General features: G+C 36.0%; 1 protein-coding gene across 2 annotated transcripts; it reads left to right on the top strand.

The window, feature by feature from the left end:
• The first annotated feature begins 3,929 nt into the window (after window positions 1-3,929).
• On the top strand, window positions 3,930-12,047 carry LOC135685068 (palmitoyltransferase ZDHHC14). Of its 2 annotated transcripts, none has more exons than XM_065200818.2 (10): window positions 3,930-4,277; window positions 6,035-6,195; window positions 6,774-6,929; window positions 7,215-7,240; window positions 7,728-7,839; window positions 8,326-8,377; window positions 8,747-8,849; window positions 10,018-10,127; window positions 10,591-10,657; window positions 10,859-11,018. In XM_065200818.2, the coding sequence occupies exons 1-10, from the start codon at window positions 4,135-4,137 to the stop codon at window positions 10,877-10,879; spliced, it is 951 nt and encodes a 316-aa protein (XP_065056890.1). In that variant the 5' UTR covers window positions 3,930-4,134; the 3' UTR covers window positions 10,880-11,018. The 2 variants fall into 2 exon arrangements, with proteins under 2 accessions (XP_065056890.1, XP_065056889.2); XM_065200817.2 differs by having other exon boundaries at window positions 3,931-4,277; window positions 10,854-12,047.
• The last annotated feature ends 4,057 nt before the right edge of the window (window positions 12,048-16,104 follow it).

The following is a 16,104-nucleotide window of genomic DNA, read 5'->3' as shown; positions in this document are numbered from 1 at the left end:
TTAGTCTGTACCAAACTTTAGTATTCTAAACACGTTGTTCATTTAACAATTAGCAAACAGAAAAACTTCATTATAGCTTTTAAGCATGCACATTGCAGAGGGTTTCAGAGAAAAGAAAAACTTAAAGGGCAGCAGGGAAGACCTTTAACTGTTGCTTACTACTTTCAACGAATAAACTTTTGCGGAAAGAAATTTTCACGGGAAGAAACTTTCGAGGGAAGGAACCTTTGCGTTTTTAGCGTTTATGGCCTAAAATCGCGGATGATTGATACGCAAAACTTCCTGAAATACTAAATTTTCGAAAATTTATTTTTGTGAAATATCCAGAAAATTTTGCTGTTGATCCTCAGGAAAACTTTGACGAAGAATTATTCTTTTGGACAAATTTAACATCTTTTTCGTTGTTTTGCTGGTATCATGTGGAACAAAAATAGAAGGAAACATCAATTGAATAGAAATGTTTTCCACGCAAAGTCCATGATTTTCACTAAAACGCCAAAGTTTGTTTTTTGCAAAGCTCCTATTTCGCTTCTTTCGCAAAGTTGGTTCCAAAATTTCCCAATTTGAGAAGCTTTCTTCCTGCGCAACTTTCCTCCCTTAAAGTGATATGACCCTAGGGAACGTTCAATCATGTGTGGAAGGTCATTCTTAGCTAGAAACGTAACAATGGCGACTCTAGACAACTAACTAAAAACAACAGCTCCTTGATCTCTACATACAGTTTCAAATTATTTCTCTAGAAAGTAGGACAGATTTGTCTTTGTGCAAAATTTGAAATAGAATTTCTGTATAATGGATGTTGGTCATAGTGGGGCCCTTTGGCCTGCGCACAGACTTCATTTTGATGCTTAGTTGTGAAGCCAGCACGCATGTTAGGGGCCTTAGCTGTGACTGTATGTAATTTCCAGTTTATGAAAATTATCTTCTCCACTCCAACTTTTGCAGAAAGGGCCCGTAATTTTCTTTACTTTACATGTCTGAGGGCCCGGTGGGGATCGCCACTTTGCCAACCGGGCCAGACCGCGCCTGGCCTTTAGCACGAGAGAGATTCTCGTTAGCTTTTCACAAATTTCAACTGTGACTGGTGCTGTCATCAACAACCGATAATATCTTTTTAAAAATGGCAAAACTCTGTCTTTCTTCTGAAAATTTGCCAGTTTCTAAGAGGTTGACGACAAAACTTCCATTTTCGAAGATTTGGGTCTGGGGGGTGTCACACCCACCCCCCACCCCCGTAGCGACGGCCCTGCATAGACATCAGAAGGTCAGTCATGAGGCTACGTTCCCACATCATCGAGAGCGAGTTGGGCCGTTGGTGCATCGGCGCAAATTGCTCAACCTACCATAGAGGGGTTACTAGGAAAGTTACACAATTACCCCCAAAATGATTGATAAATGGGAGGGAATGGACAGGAAAAGCCTCTTTTCCTCACTAATAGCCGATGCACCAGTCCTACCTAATAGCATCAGAAAACGCTAAAAAGCATAAAAGATGCCTAAAGGTATGAAAGGTTTAACGATGCCATAAAAGAAACTCAACACGCAAAGTAGTACTGAAAAGGCATTTTGCATAAAGAAGCAGAATGAGGGAGAGAGGGATGGAAAAATACAATAAAACAGCCTAGTTGGTTAGTGGCTTCACCAAGCAAGGTGAGACCCACGCTATGCCAAAACCTTAAATACCCCTAGATTAACCAAGGGAATGAAATCGCCACGAAACACACGAAACACACATCTTACCCGCATTGCCCATAAACTAGTAGAGCAGATACAATAAAAATACGAAGTGTTATTGTTGATTTTGTATATTATCGTCTGTCTGTTTGTGATTTATGCGTCATAAACGTGTTCAACACTCAGGGCATTTCTTCGCTACGCTTGCATGGCTAAGAAGACACCTGGGGTTCGTAGGAGTTTGCACTGATTGCCAGGGACCGCGCACCAGGTTAAATGTGGGAATGCTGAAAAGGGCGTGACAGAAATTTTTTGAGGCCACGCCCACTAGAACGCCGGAAAACGCCCCTTTATGAAAGTACTGGCTTATTTCTACTGAAGTTTTATAAACAATCTGGTCCAGAGAAGATATCAATAGCTATAAAGATAGATAAAATTAGTTTGGGGGTAATAAAACAGAAAGAAAAGAACACCTAGAAAATAAACAAAAAGGGTTCCCAGTCAAGATAAACTGCTACTCCTTAGGAGTATACGATTCAATTTGCGTTAGAGCAAAGTTAGAGTAAACTTTCCAAAAAGTTTTCTAACCTATCATTACAAAAAAAGGGCGAGGCTATGGCTCCTGCTAGCCCAATGGCTGCGCTGTGCCTGCTGATTGCAACAAAAAAACTTCCTATAAAGAATATAATTATAAATGTGCAGTATTAAAAATTTCTTAAAATAGGCCCTGACTATAACCCAGAGCTAGTCTGCATAGATGTAGGAAACATCGATTCTTCAATGGTATCTAGTTTGCCAGTACTTATATAAAATTAAGTCAAAGATCATAGAGATTTTCAGATTTGCTAACTTAACCTTGGAACGAACTATAAGGGTTGTGTTGATCAAGTTCTCCTTGATCACCAAATACTGTGTAAATAAGTTGATACTTTTTGAATAGTTATGATCAAAATCGATGGCCAATAATTAATTCTTTGATAATATAACAGTTGATTTCTAGCATAAAATTTCACTTGCAGTAGCTGGCAACTAAAAAGTTTCGCAGGAAATTTTGAACTTCATTTTTATTGCCAGCATGAAAAATCTTATTTCAAGCCCTGGGGGTTGGTAATATTGCTAATTCCTGGACATGTAAGTAAGCGCATCAAAAAATCAGAGATATATTTACTTCGATTAAATGTCTAAAAAACATCAATCGTCGTTTGAAAAGGCTCTTAAGTGCAGCTGTGTGCTTTTTTCTATCGACCTTTGCTTTTTGCTGCTTCCCTTGCTAAAGACTCTTTATTCTGCTTCTGCTTCTGCTCCCCATGCTAGAGATTCTTAATTCTAATTCGAACATTTCCTTTCTTTCTGCTGCAAACATGGTGTCGCCTCGGGTAGTTTATATACTGTGCCTGGCCCAGTTTACAGGTCTATAGGGTTGGAAGGTCTGTTATTATCAAATAAATGGATGTTGGAATTACATTCTTTGTAAAAATACTTTTTGTTTAGCTAGTTTTGTCAATTAAAATGTTGTTTACAATTAATTGTATTGATTGTTATGTTGAAACAAGAATTAGGTTATGTAATTTTTTCAGAAAAAATGGTTGGATTCGCATGGATCTCTTTTCGAAAAATGTTCCAGGGCCCTTCATTTTTTTCACGTTTAAAAGGGTAGGAAATAAGAACCGTATAAAATGCTCTTGGAGTACTTTTTGAAAACATGTTCTCAGTTTATATTGAACTACAATACATTTTAGAAAGTTTATTTAACCTGTTCTTTCCAGCTTGAATTTTTACCAATTATATCACCAAAATATTTGATATTGTTTTCTCTTTTGAAACTTTCATTGTTTAACTTAATGTTAGTGGTTTTCCTATTTTTTGCGAGAGCTATTAACAAAAAAGTCATAGAGTTTGACCTGCTACAAGTTTTTCTCTCTTTTTACCCGAAAAGTCCAGAAAAGATAAAATCTTAAAGATAGAGAAAGTAAAAGAAAGAAAAAGGAAAGGGCAACTCTAATTCTACCTAAATAAGGAGAGAGAATTGTGATAATTCCTGTTTTGACGGAACGTTTACTCTATCAGTAAATAAGTAAATAAAATGGTGTCATCTGCAAAAGAGGAAAAAATTTCAGTTACTTGGAAGTGTTACTTAGAAGAGAAGCTAGAAAAGGCCGGTCCTCCAAGTTGTAGGGGGGCCTTGAAATATTTCAACCGACCGTGCTCGATAATGCAAACCTTTCGGGCATGCGCACTAGTGTAGCCGCTGACCAAATATTCATGTTCTTTGCGTGAAAAGGTTGGAAAGGAATCGACAAAGTACCGCAGCAAAGATGGCAGTAAATTTCTTAATTATTTGACCACCATTCCAGCAATGTATTACTCCAGCATTCATCGATAGAAAAGAAAAGATGTTGACTTAGTTTTACACAGTTGTAGATAAAGCTGCACATTAAGGTGCAGCGAATTTATTCAATAATGCAGAAGAGAAATTGGGAGAACTTTCCTGGCAGAAACAAATTTTATTGCAATGGGCGGATTATTATGTCAAGCAACAACTACGTTTTTATGCTAACGCTCATCCTTATCGTTGTTACAAGCGGCCTCTTTTTTATCTTCGAGTAAGTATATGTGGATTTGAATTTATCTCGTGTGATTCTCCTACTGATTTATGTAAGTTTCTTATGTTTTTCTGGTGGATGGAAGCTGTGTTGCGGCTTCATGCCGCCCTGTTAAATATAGCCAAAATGCGACCGTCCTGCTGAGGTTGTTTCTAAGCTATAAAACTTGCAATACAGCAATCCCTGTCAATAGTCATCTTAATAATCGATAGAAATCGATGCTAAGGGTTTTATAATTTTGCCTCTAAGACTGTTGTCTAAGACGCAGTTGTCTTGAATAAAACAGTGTATAAGGTAGATTTATGACGCTGAGACTTCTACTTCTGCTGCACCGAAAAGTTTATGAATTAGGTATACAGTTTGGACAAATAATAAATTATTAGGCTTTTATCGAAATTTCCGTTCCTAGATATATAATTGCCTGGCCTATTGGAATCTTCAAATATTCAAATTTCGCTAAATGAACACCAGCGTTGGGGATATTCGATAATAGATATATTATCAGATTTATTAAATGCATCAAAAGGAGAAAAGCCCCTGCCAAGTGGAAAGTAAACAGTTGGTATTAATTGACATTAATCAACTTAACATAGTGAAGCTCAAATTTTTTCATAGGTAATGAGAATATGAGAAAAACGTGAAAAGAATGTCTACCTTTCATAGGATTGCTGGCAATATCTAGTACTTTCCTGATTGCCTAAATTCCAGAGTTGAAAGATTCATTGATTCAATTGAATTTTAAAATTAAAAAAATCCTTATTGGAAACCGGACTCTGCTTGAAATATTAATTATCATTTATACTGAAATGTTTTGGTGAATGTGACTTTTTCTGCCCCAAAGACTCCTTTTCAGAAAAGAATGAGGGTTCATATTTGGGTTCAAATTAACCTTGTGTCATTGCGTATAGACTAAAAATGTTAGAAAATGATGCTTGGTTTAGGCAAAAATTACTTGAAATGTTTTGTGATTTTTCTTATGTTTGACCTTCTGAGTTGCCTTATATATAATGTCAAATGTTGAATTTGTCTTTGAGAAGCCTTAAAATGTCTAATAATAAATATATTTTCCATTCTTTGCACCATATGAGACAAGAAAAATTGTATTCATGCAAAGAGATTAAACCTCAAAATAATGTCAAAAAATGTTGCCAATTTTTTCAAATCAACCAATGAACAACTAAAAGTTTCCATAATTTATATGACTCCTCTGTCATTGGAATTAATCAAAATACAATGCTCTCCAAATTTAACAATTTTGGCATTAAATTACTGTCTATAATATGTATAATATATATTTTTCTAAAAAATGTATAAATATACTGTGTATATCACTCCAGAATGGATCAAGCAACAAAGCCTTTTCAAGTTGATCTCTCTGTGAATGCCATCAATGTAGGCTTTGTTGGAAGGCATCCCCTTGAGAAAGAATTATTTCTGAGTTTAAAAGACAAGGAAGATGCTGAGCTGTGTTAAAAAAGAATTAGACACTGCAAGATTTGGAATTAAAGCTTAAGATGGATCTACTGTAGATAGTAAAGTTTTTAAAAATAATTGAATCCTCCCCATTTTGGTAGTCATGATTCATAAATAAGTAAGGCAGTTGGTGATCACTAACATATTTATAAGAATGGCAGACATTCTTCTTCACTGGTCATTTGAAATAATTTTGACACTGAATAAAAATTAGGGATATTTGAATATACATTGATATGGGGGTATGTTCTAGCATAATCTAATTAACATTAACTCTTTTCTAGCTGCCCATTTTTATTTAGAGAGTTGTCTCCTGCAATACCAATTATAGCTGGATGGCTGTTTATAATAGTTATAGTAACATTGCTGAAAACAGCCTTCATGGATCCTGGAATAATTCCAAGAGCTTCAGTTGAAGAGTCTACATATATAGAAAAGACAATTGGTGGGTATACTAAAACTAAAATGTATAAGAAAGCATTGTATATATTTTCTGAAAGTGATATAATTATATCAAGAGTAGTTGCCTTAAACTGGATCAATGTCAATTTGACAACTTAATATCAGTTATTGATTAGTTTGTTGTGCAGATTTTACAAAGATGTCACAAAATGATTTTGAGTTTCATATAACCTGGTATTAGTATCTTCTAATTCGTGCATAATTGCTAGGTTTAAGTGAAGAAGACCAAATATATTTCTTTGTTTTTAAATCAGCCTGCTTCTGGTATTCTTATTAAATTTTTCTACCCTAGTGCAAGTTGTATGAAGGGCTTCTGATGACCCCCTAAACTTTCTGCAAAGCAACAGAACATTTCACAAAATATTTGGTTAATTTGGTCTATAAATTATTTTTGCCCTCCTCCTTTTTTCCAACTTGCATCAGATTCCCTGTTAAATTTATCCAAGATGAAAAATCCTGCTTAGAGCTTGTATTTAAAACAGACTTTTAATGCTTGATTGATTAAAAAGCTTTCAAGTTAAAAAATTTAATCTTATTAGTCATTTCCTTTTTTATTATCAGAGGCTCCTGTCCAAGAGCCTGGTGTTTATAGATCTCCACCAAGAACGCAAGAGATTACTCTGAAAGGCCAACCAATGAAGCTCAAATATTGCTACACTTGCAAAATATTTAGGCCTCCAAGGGCTTCCCATTGCAGTATGTGTGACAACTGTGTTGGTAAGAAACCGTTACATATGACAGTAGTTAAAATTTTTTTTCATACCTAAAGTTCAAAAACTACCTGAAGTTTTAAAACATATGAAGAATGTACACCAAACAGCACTGGCCCTTCACAGGTTCCTCTTTTTATTTATCATGTGCTTGTATGCTGCCTTTAAGGCTGTTAATGCCAATATGACCTAACATGTTGATTCAAATTAGTAAAACTAGGTTTATAAAATTTCATGTCTATAGTTTTTTGATACTTTATATTTCATAATATATCTATATTTTTTGTTTCAGAGAGATTTGATCATCACTGTCCTTGGGTGAGATGCCTTAACTTTATTACTTTCAAAGTGGTTATTGAAAATAACTGTTTATATTGGGCTATCCTGAGGAATTCTAGGATGTTTTTGCTGATAGTTTTATTTTCCTCAATGCTAGAAAAATGCATATTTGAACCTGTAAAGTTGGAATTTGTGTCTTTAGAGAAAAATTAATCTCTGGGATAGGAAAGAACATAAGAGATAGGTCTATTCAGATCTAGATATCCTTCATTATTTGTATCTGTGTTTTGGTTTTATTCAATTCCATTTAGCATTTGAGGTGCTGATCATCCTTGGACCAATTGCCCTTATTGTCAATTACTCTGCAGCATCCTATGTTACGTATGTTATATATATATATATATATATATATATATATATAAATATATATAAATATATATAAATATATATATATATATATATATGTTTATGGGAGTTTACTTTTCAATTAATAGTTATCCACTAAAACAATTTCTTTCATTTGCAGGTAGGCAATTGTGTTGGCAAAAGAAACTACCGATATTTCTATCTATTTCTGGTGTCTTTATCACTGCTGTGTGTGTATATATTTGCATGTGTCATCACACATCTTGTTTTTTGTAAGTATATAATTTCTATTATTCCTTTTTTTTAAAAAGCAAATTGAATATGTATCAGAACATTTCCTGTTTTAATGGAGATATAAATAGAATTGTAAGTGTCTGTAACACCAAATTAGTGCAACCAAATCCTTACATCAGCCTAATGAATTTTTAATCATAGCCTAATATTTTGATTTTTTGTTTGTTTAAATTAACCAGAAACATCCTAAAGCCTTTAGAAACTTTTGCAAAGGAGCCATGTTATGCAACACTTTGGGATTATGCAGAAAAAAAGTGCATTGCATGGTTGATGTTATTCAGCCACAACTTATTTTAGGCCTTTTTCTACCTCTTGGTCCAGTGTGCCACATTTTTGTTTAAGTGTTTGTGTAAGCGTTTAAGTGAATGTTCACAATCAACCAAAACATTATGATTCTAAACTTTATTTTCTCATTATGTGAATAATGACTTGGTTTTTTAGACAATAGGTCTTTTTCCTTGTAGTAAGTAGAAGTTCAAGTTCTTTTTTGGATGCATTACAAGAAACACCAGCAAGATATCCTTTTCAAATCATAAAATGATAGCCACTCACAAATCTCTTTTTCAGTTCTATCAAAACTCCAATTTGCATATTGAAATTTAATTTTTTTAATTCACTTTGAAGGTTATCCTATCAGTGTCCAAACTGTTTAGTTTTATTGCCATACTTGTTAGCTCTTGACATCCTGAATGCTTGTGTATTCTTGTTTTCTTCATTTATCTTATTCTTTGTAGTGATAATCTATCCCTTAATTCTTGAGAATCTAGCCCAAAGCTAAGTAACAACATGCATTAACTGGACTAGATTCTACTGAGATAAAAGCAAAGCTGTTTTTCACCCCATATCAAAGGCCTATTGAAATAATTTTCCTTGACGGCATTTCACTGCTTTGGTTGCTGTTGTTTGTTTCTTTTCAGTTTGGTCAGTTATAGGTTTGGCTGGATTTCATACTTATTTAGTCACATCAAACCTCACAACAAATGAGGATGTAAGTTGTTTTGCCCTGTTATCCTATTCTGCCTTTGAACTTTTCTCGTTCTTTTCCAACTAAATTTTTGAAAAAACATGGGGCCTCCGTAAAAAGACCTGCGTTTTAGGCAAGTGAATTGGAAAACTAAGGAAATCCAGGATAAGTTATTTGATGTGTGTTCATTGACCCAAGAAACCATCTTGGTCTGGATTAGAAATTGTGGCCTTTTGCATAAGTTTACACAAAAGATTTTGGCTGCCCAGGAATCATGCCAATCAGCATATGGATAGGCAAACATTTGATTTTAGTGCCATTTTGCCTTTGAACGTGATTTAAAAATGTGGAAAATTTTTGCAGTACAGAACTTGAAAATGGCTTTGAAAAAACAAACACTTCACAACAAGCATACTAAAAGCTTTCTTAGTCTTACACTCCTCAGAGTATCAAAGCCATCATTGTGTAGACAAAAGGAGTTCGTTTTCTCTCTTGGACTTAAATTGTAACTTCTATAGGCACGCAGCACTGATTGGACAACAATGCAGGTCATGTGCTTGCCCTTTTCCTGATTGGCCTATGTCTACCCACAACTGGATATATTTTCCATTGTGTTCTTTCGGACCCTTATTCTGACGTTTTATACTCTGAAGAGTGTCAGATGAAAAAGCTTTTAGTATATTGTGAAATTTTTGCTTTTTCAAAGTAATTTCAAAATGAAAGACTGTTGTCCACCTACTTTAATGCTTGAGGGGAAACAGCAAACTAGATTCTTTGTAAGCCATCAATTTTTCATTGTCTATTTAACGAAATTTGCAAAAAGTGCCTGTATCTATGAGGTACCTATTTATGTGCCCATGTGCTTCAGATGTGAGGGTGGTTCATTGGTTCATCTTGCTGCCTAATAGAGTTCTTAAGTGTGACGTCACCAAAATCTATTTTTAGAAATTTCGTTTAGTATCGTTTAGTTTCTATTTAGTATCGACTTTTGATTAGCTAAATCCAATGTTAGGAAACCTTCTTAGTTAAGTCCGTCAAAATTTCCATGCTTTGAGCAGATCTTTTCCTTTTTTTTTCACAAGCTTGCTTCCAAACTTTGGCTTCGATATCAAGGCGAACTGAAATGATTGCAATCTAAGAATCGCTATTTCTTTTTGTGTTTCATGTATTTGTATTATATATTGCTTTTCAGATAAAAGGAACTTGGGCAGCAAAAAGGGGCGAAGCAAATGAAAATCCTTATAGTGCCGGATCAGTTACAGGAAACTGCCTTGAAATAATTTGTGGGCCAGTTCATCCCAGGTAATGTCTTTATATGGTTTTGATGCTTGTCTTTGTAAGGATCCCTCTCAAGCCAGATCCCAGCCAGTAGTTCATACGTGTCCTCAGGAACTTGTTGATAATATCGTATTTCGGATCTTTTTGCTAAGCAAGTTTTTTGTTATCTCTTAATCTAAACTTTGTGTTTTTGTGTAAAGATAACGAGCAACAAAATCCGTTTCTGCAAATATCTGTTGTACACGTAGGTTTGCAGTTTAACTCAATCGAGGAGACTTTTGTGAAACAATTTCCTTTTATATCGAACTATTTTCTCAGCGTATATTTAGAAGCATAACATATCTCAACTCAACGCTCCGCACTTGTTATTATGACAATGCCACAGCAGTAACTCCTTCGCCAATAAGTATCGATAACTTAAACCAGTCTCCTGCGTTAAATGGGTCCAGTCTTTGAATGCTATCTAACCTACTGATGTAATTTTCAGTTTGATCAGGCGGAGAGAATTTTTCGTCCCAGAAGATCCCTGTACATATGGTGCAGTCAAAACAGAGGTTTGTTTCTACCTTATTTTTCTTCCATGTTCTTATCTTTTGTTCTTGCTGTATACAGAAAGGGTGCTTGAAATAGACATGTGCACGTGCGTTTGAAGTTACTTTTTCCTTGGTTACCTTGGCTTGTTTCGATGTTTGGAGAGATTCAGCTCATTCTTTTGATGAAAGTATTGAAGAGCCTCTATTTTCTGGCTAGGTTAGGACCCATCTGTCACCCGCTAACGGATTAAATAGCGATTCAAAGAACATGGTGCAAAAGGATATCCCTGAAGGCTCGATGTTTGCAGTAAATCAAAAGCACGTCAATGCAGAAAGTACGGGCGGCGGCGAGGTATCACACGGCATCTCGCAGGAAGATGAGTGTAAGCAAGAATTGTTAAGAGCAACCGACTTGCATCACGATGACTGTGAAAAAGGTCTTCTGAAGCTAAGCAGTGTCTAGAAGGTTTGTGTTTCTTGTTTGTTACTTCACGGCCTTTGCTGACAAAAGTTTCTGTTGAGTGGATTCAACGATTGCCATGCAGATCTTTTCATTGCGGCTGGAGTCAATTAGGCCTAATCTGCAAGCATTGATGCAGCTAGGCCGAGACCTCAGGGATGTATTTTGGGCAGTAGTGGCGCGCTGCTTTATACTAACCATGCTGATGTGTTGAAGTGAGTGTATGTCACTGGCAACCAACTTTAGAAGTATTTAGTAATTAGTAGATATGATTTTGAACAGAATTCGTTTTCTTGTATTATGAAAAAATTACACGCCTTGTCGAAGTTTCTTAATGTAAGCGATTAAAATGTCAGTTGTTTGTAGCAATCCATGCCTCCTTGGTATTCGAATGGTATGCTTTATCCTAAAACTAACCTTGTTTATGTCAGGTTCTTTAATCATGCCTCATTGTTTTTAAGTCTGTTACTCTTAATGGTGGTAGTAAGATTCTTGTGAAATTTGGTATTTTTACGCTCGGTAATTGAAGTTTATCATTAGCTACATAGTGGTGTAATGGAACATGTTTTGGGGAAGGCACGCGCCTATGTAACATTCAATATTTGGCTCAAAGTTTACACTAATTTTATCAAGTCCGAATCTTAAGGTAGAAATCTAACCTTATAATATTCGAGTAATTGTAAACTGCTAAAGAAAGTCCAACGATATCACTGTTAATTTTATCTGCATTTATTCGTTGGATCTATAGTATTCCTGCGCTAAAGAGGCTAAAACATTTCAACACTTGAAGATACTAGGGCCCATATCGATACCCTTTTAAAGAGCTTTTAAATTCCCACGAGAGCACCCTAGCTATGCCTTGTCACTATGGTTTGTTTGCTTTATATGTTGTTTTTGCTCGATGATGTATAAAATGATGTACTAATTCAACATGTCACCTTTATGCTGTGATATCGTCTGATTTTATTCCTTACCGGCTAATATCTGTTTATCCTTTCCTGATGTTCCAATGAACATCGGAATGTGTTTTCGGCACACTTTTGGTATCAGTATCTAGATATTCAGTTTCTTTATAAAATAAGAGTCTCCTTTATAACTTTTCTCCTTGTCAAGAGTCCGCAGTAGTAAAAGCAAGTTCTACTATTAGCAACTTTTAGTGGACTTTGTCAATCACAATTTCCGCTCAGCATTGGTTTCTAGATGACGTTTTATTGGGTAGCAATGGCGTCCTGAACAGATGCTTCTCTGAAGTTTCTCAGGAGACTAGGGGCCCGTTCACACTACTCCGTTTTCCAATGAAAACGGAGTCAAACTAATCTGTTCTTGCCCTGCGTTCTCACTTCTCTGGTATGAAAACGGAGTCGTTTGAAAACGCTAATGAAAACGGATACTTTCGAATACAGTGCGTATTGAATACGCTCCGTTTTCAGTGTGGATACCAAAAATGGAGACATTTGAATACGCTAACAACGGCAACAAATTGCGTGCTTTGTAGCACACCAAATCTCAAAAATTTTGAAATTGAGAATTCACAATGGACTGGTAGCTGTTACAACAAAGTTTTTCCCGATTTACTTTTATTTAATTTCATTTATAATGACGCTAATTTGTTGAGGATTCGTGAACGCCTCTTTCCAAAAATGAGGCCACCAACAGCGTTTTTGTTGGAGTAGTGTGAACACCTATCGTATTCACAGCGTATTCATATGAAAACGGATTAGTGTGAACGGACAACCTTTTCATCAACGAAAATGGAGCGAAACGAATACGGAGTAGTGTGAACGTAGCCTAGGTTAGCATGGCAATCGAACAACCTGAATGAGAGAGTATAGCCTGCTAGCTCAATCTATGTTTCAGTATTATGCAAAACAATCACTCCTCGAAACAAACGTTATCATTTGATAGGTTGTCTGTACGTAGACGACTTTTTAATTTCCAAGTCCGCGACTATGCTAGCAACTGTTATTCCGAAATGCTGTCATTTTTGTCGCTGTCATAAGTTTCATTTGAAAGTTACCGAGAAAATATAGATGATGTACTGTAAAAACAAACGAAAAGCTGTTTGTACTGAAAAAAAAACAATGAAAGTGCAATGGGAAACAATGTTGTTAGAATAAATCTAATTATGTACCGTCTAGGGTCATGCAATGACGATAGCACGGATTTTTTTACCACCGTAAAATTCTATAATAAACAGATATATAAAGAGGTTAAAGAGCTTCTTTGTTAGTGCTATATGAAAAAGCAACATATTATATCTTAAATGGAATAATAACCACTTTTTTCCATGTTTAAGCTATACTTGGCTCGACTTTGCGACTAATTCGATTTATCTAAACGTCGTCGGTCTCGGTATTGAACTTCTGCAAAGCCTGTTTGTTTCTAGGTACTTTGATTTGAATCTCACCACGCCACGCGACGGAATGACAATAATTGATTGGTCGACGAAATTCAGCGATTGGTGAAAATGTTTTTATAAAACTTTGTAGACTTTTTTTCGCTGGAAACAAAATCACAGTCACTTGCTGCAAATTCTCAACTCCACTGTTTAAATCGCTTGATATTTGAAAAGCAGTTTGTGGTTGTTTCAGAAAAAGTTTGCTGAATTTCTTTAGCACACTTATCAACAATAAAGGGCTGTGAGAAAAATAGTTCTAGTATCGTCAAATTTTAGCAGTATAAAGTATAAAGCAATAAAGAAATTTAAAAGTTAAGCATACAAAGAGACTATTATTTTAGATTTCTTCTGTCAATTTATTGAAGTGAACATGCCACTTGTTTATTGAAGGCAAGGGATGCAGGATAATCGACCTTGAAATTTTTTTGACTGAGTCTTGGTTCCCATGACACTGCCTGTGTAGCAAGCATATTGAAGCAATTCAAGTCTCAGCTGTCGTCCACAATGTCGTCTTGAAGGCCATGGGACCCACTGCATTGCATTCATAGAATCTTTAAAAATGAGCTTTGAAATATAGTGGTCAAGTGTTAACGTTATCAAAATAATTTTTTAGAAAGAAAACGAAGGCACTGCGGAGAAGGGCGCTGAGGAAGCCCACATTTTGCAAATAATGCACAATATTAGGAAATGAACTACCAGTTAAACCTCTTTTTATTCGGTTTTAGCCCCCACCCAACTTTTCTAGCCCCACCCCCCCCCCCCCCACTTTTCCTAGACCCCCACTCTCCTTATACTTCCGCAGTTCCTGAAACTATAAGATTTTTTGTAATTATTTAAAACAGTGTATCTATTGTAGATTCCTTGGGATATGGCCACATGAATAAAGGCTCTCTCAGGGTTGCCAGATTGGCCTTTTTCATGCTAAGTTTTCCAATTTTGGCCTTTTTCAGAGTCAAATTGCCTGGAAAATTTGTTTTTGGCCTTTTACTTGAATTTGGCCTTTTTCAGCAGATCTTTTGAGGTCATTCCTTTGTTTTGTATAAACTTTACACCCTAAGTAACCAACAAGTTATGCATTGAAAGAGCAATAATACAATGTATACCCTAATGTCAAGTTTCAGCACCGAAACTAACGATTGACAAAAGAATTTGTTTGAAGGAGACAGCTGCTCAATTCATAGTCGTCGGAGCCAGGAGGCACAGGACCCAAACTTTTCAGAGACAGTGGTTAAGAACCTACTTGCAGCTTACAGAGGTGCCCCTGTGCCCCCCCCTACACTTTTAAAATGCCTCCTGCAACTATGTAACAGTTTCTTGTTTGAGTTTAGTAGTTATCTAAAAAGCTCATGCGTGGAATTATATACTTGGCTTTGCATAGTGTATTTTTGGGCAATTTTTTATTTCGCCTTTTTGTGTGCATTTTGGTCTGAGTTTGAGTCCGGCCTTCTTCTGTAAATCTCATCTGGCAACCCTGGGCTCTCTATTCATCAAACAACTTTCATTTGGCCCTTGTTCTAAAATTATAAACCAAGCCTTAATAACTGTAATCTCAATCTTTCATTGGCTATTTCTCTATTACTATCATTGGAATAGTGGCCATGTCAAAACAATAGTGACGGTCCAGGCCCGTCGGAACCGGGGGGCTGGGGGGGCTGGAGCCCCCCAATAATTGTCTGACTGTATTATATTTCCTTTATAACGGTGTACTAAATGAGAAGGAATACAATGGGCAGCCCCCCCCCCCAATATGAATTTCGTTCTGACGGCACTGCGGTCACGTAGTCAACGACAGTGAGGCAAGGCAACGAAATCACATATCTGTTTGCTCATTTGAATCATTACAACTTTTCTGGACTATGCAGTTCTGACTAACGTACTTGTTTTGAAAATGAAGCACCGTGAAATAAAGTACTCAAAAAGCCATGATACAACGAAATTTCTCGTTAATAATGTAACCTTCCCGGATGACAATGTCAAGCCCGTAGCCAGGCCTGTGGAATAGGGGTGGCAAATCCCCAGACCTGTTGCAGGCAGACGTTTCAGGAAGTCTTTTTTTTAAGTTTTGCTTAGCAGCGAAAGTTTATTTGAGCGCCAGGCACCATCTCAAGAGGCCCCGATAAACATAATATATGGGTAATATATGGATAATAAGAGATCCAAATAAACAATTCTCTTGCTCCAGGGGTGGCATTGCCACCCCATGCCACCCCTTGGCTACGGGCCTGGACAATGTTATTGTTTAAGAGAAACATTTATCTTTGAAAATATGTTTTTTGCCTTTTTCCAAACAAAAACTATCATATTGTTAGCAAGAATAACAAACAAGAAAAGCAAGTGTTTATTTTCAAACAATTATTTTTATTGTAGCTTAGCCTAAGCGCCGGGATATTACAATAATAACAACATGGTTGACAGAAGTAGGCATTGTTTCCCTCAAAGCACACTAACTTTTACGAAGACGCTGGATGCTTTCATCATCTCCGCTTTCTTCCAGATTGCAAATTTATTTGGAACAAAATTCAGTTCTTCAAGTCAGTCTTGCGTATACTATACACTGCACTTATACGACAAAATATAAAGCCAATAACTAAAATTTATCGCCTGAAAAGT

Source organism: Rhopilema esculentum, chromosome 15, assembly GCF_057945365.1.
Source record: "Rhopilema esculentum isolate cy_ngs chromosome 15, ASM5794536v1, whole genome shotgun sequence".
Classification (NCBI taxonomy): domain Eukaryota; kingdom Metazoa; phylum Cnidaria; class Scyphozoa; order Rhizostomeae; family Rhizostomatidae; genus Rhopilema; species Rhopilema esculentum.
Note: the sequence above shows the minus strand (reverse complement) of the source record. Positions and strands in the feature narration are given on the sequence as shown.

Bases quoted from the DNA above. Each gene is read 5' to 3' on its own strand.
- LOC135685068 (XM_065200817.2), top strand. From the start codon at position 4,135: ATGCAGAAGAGAAATTGGGAGAACTTTCCTGGCAGAAACAAATTTTAT. The intron at 4,278-6,034 runs GTAAGTATATGT...ACTCTTTTCTAG, and splicing joins GGCCTCTTTTTTATCTTCGA to CTGCCCATTTTTATTTAGAG. The intron at 7,840-8,325 runs GTAAGTATATAA...TTTTCCTTGTAG, and splicing joins CATCACACATCTTGTTTTTT to TAAGTAGAAGTTCAAGTTCT.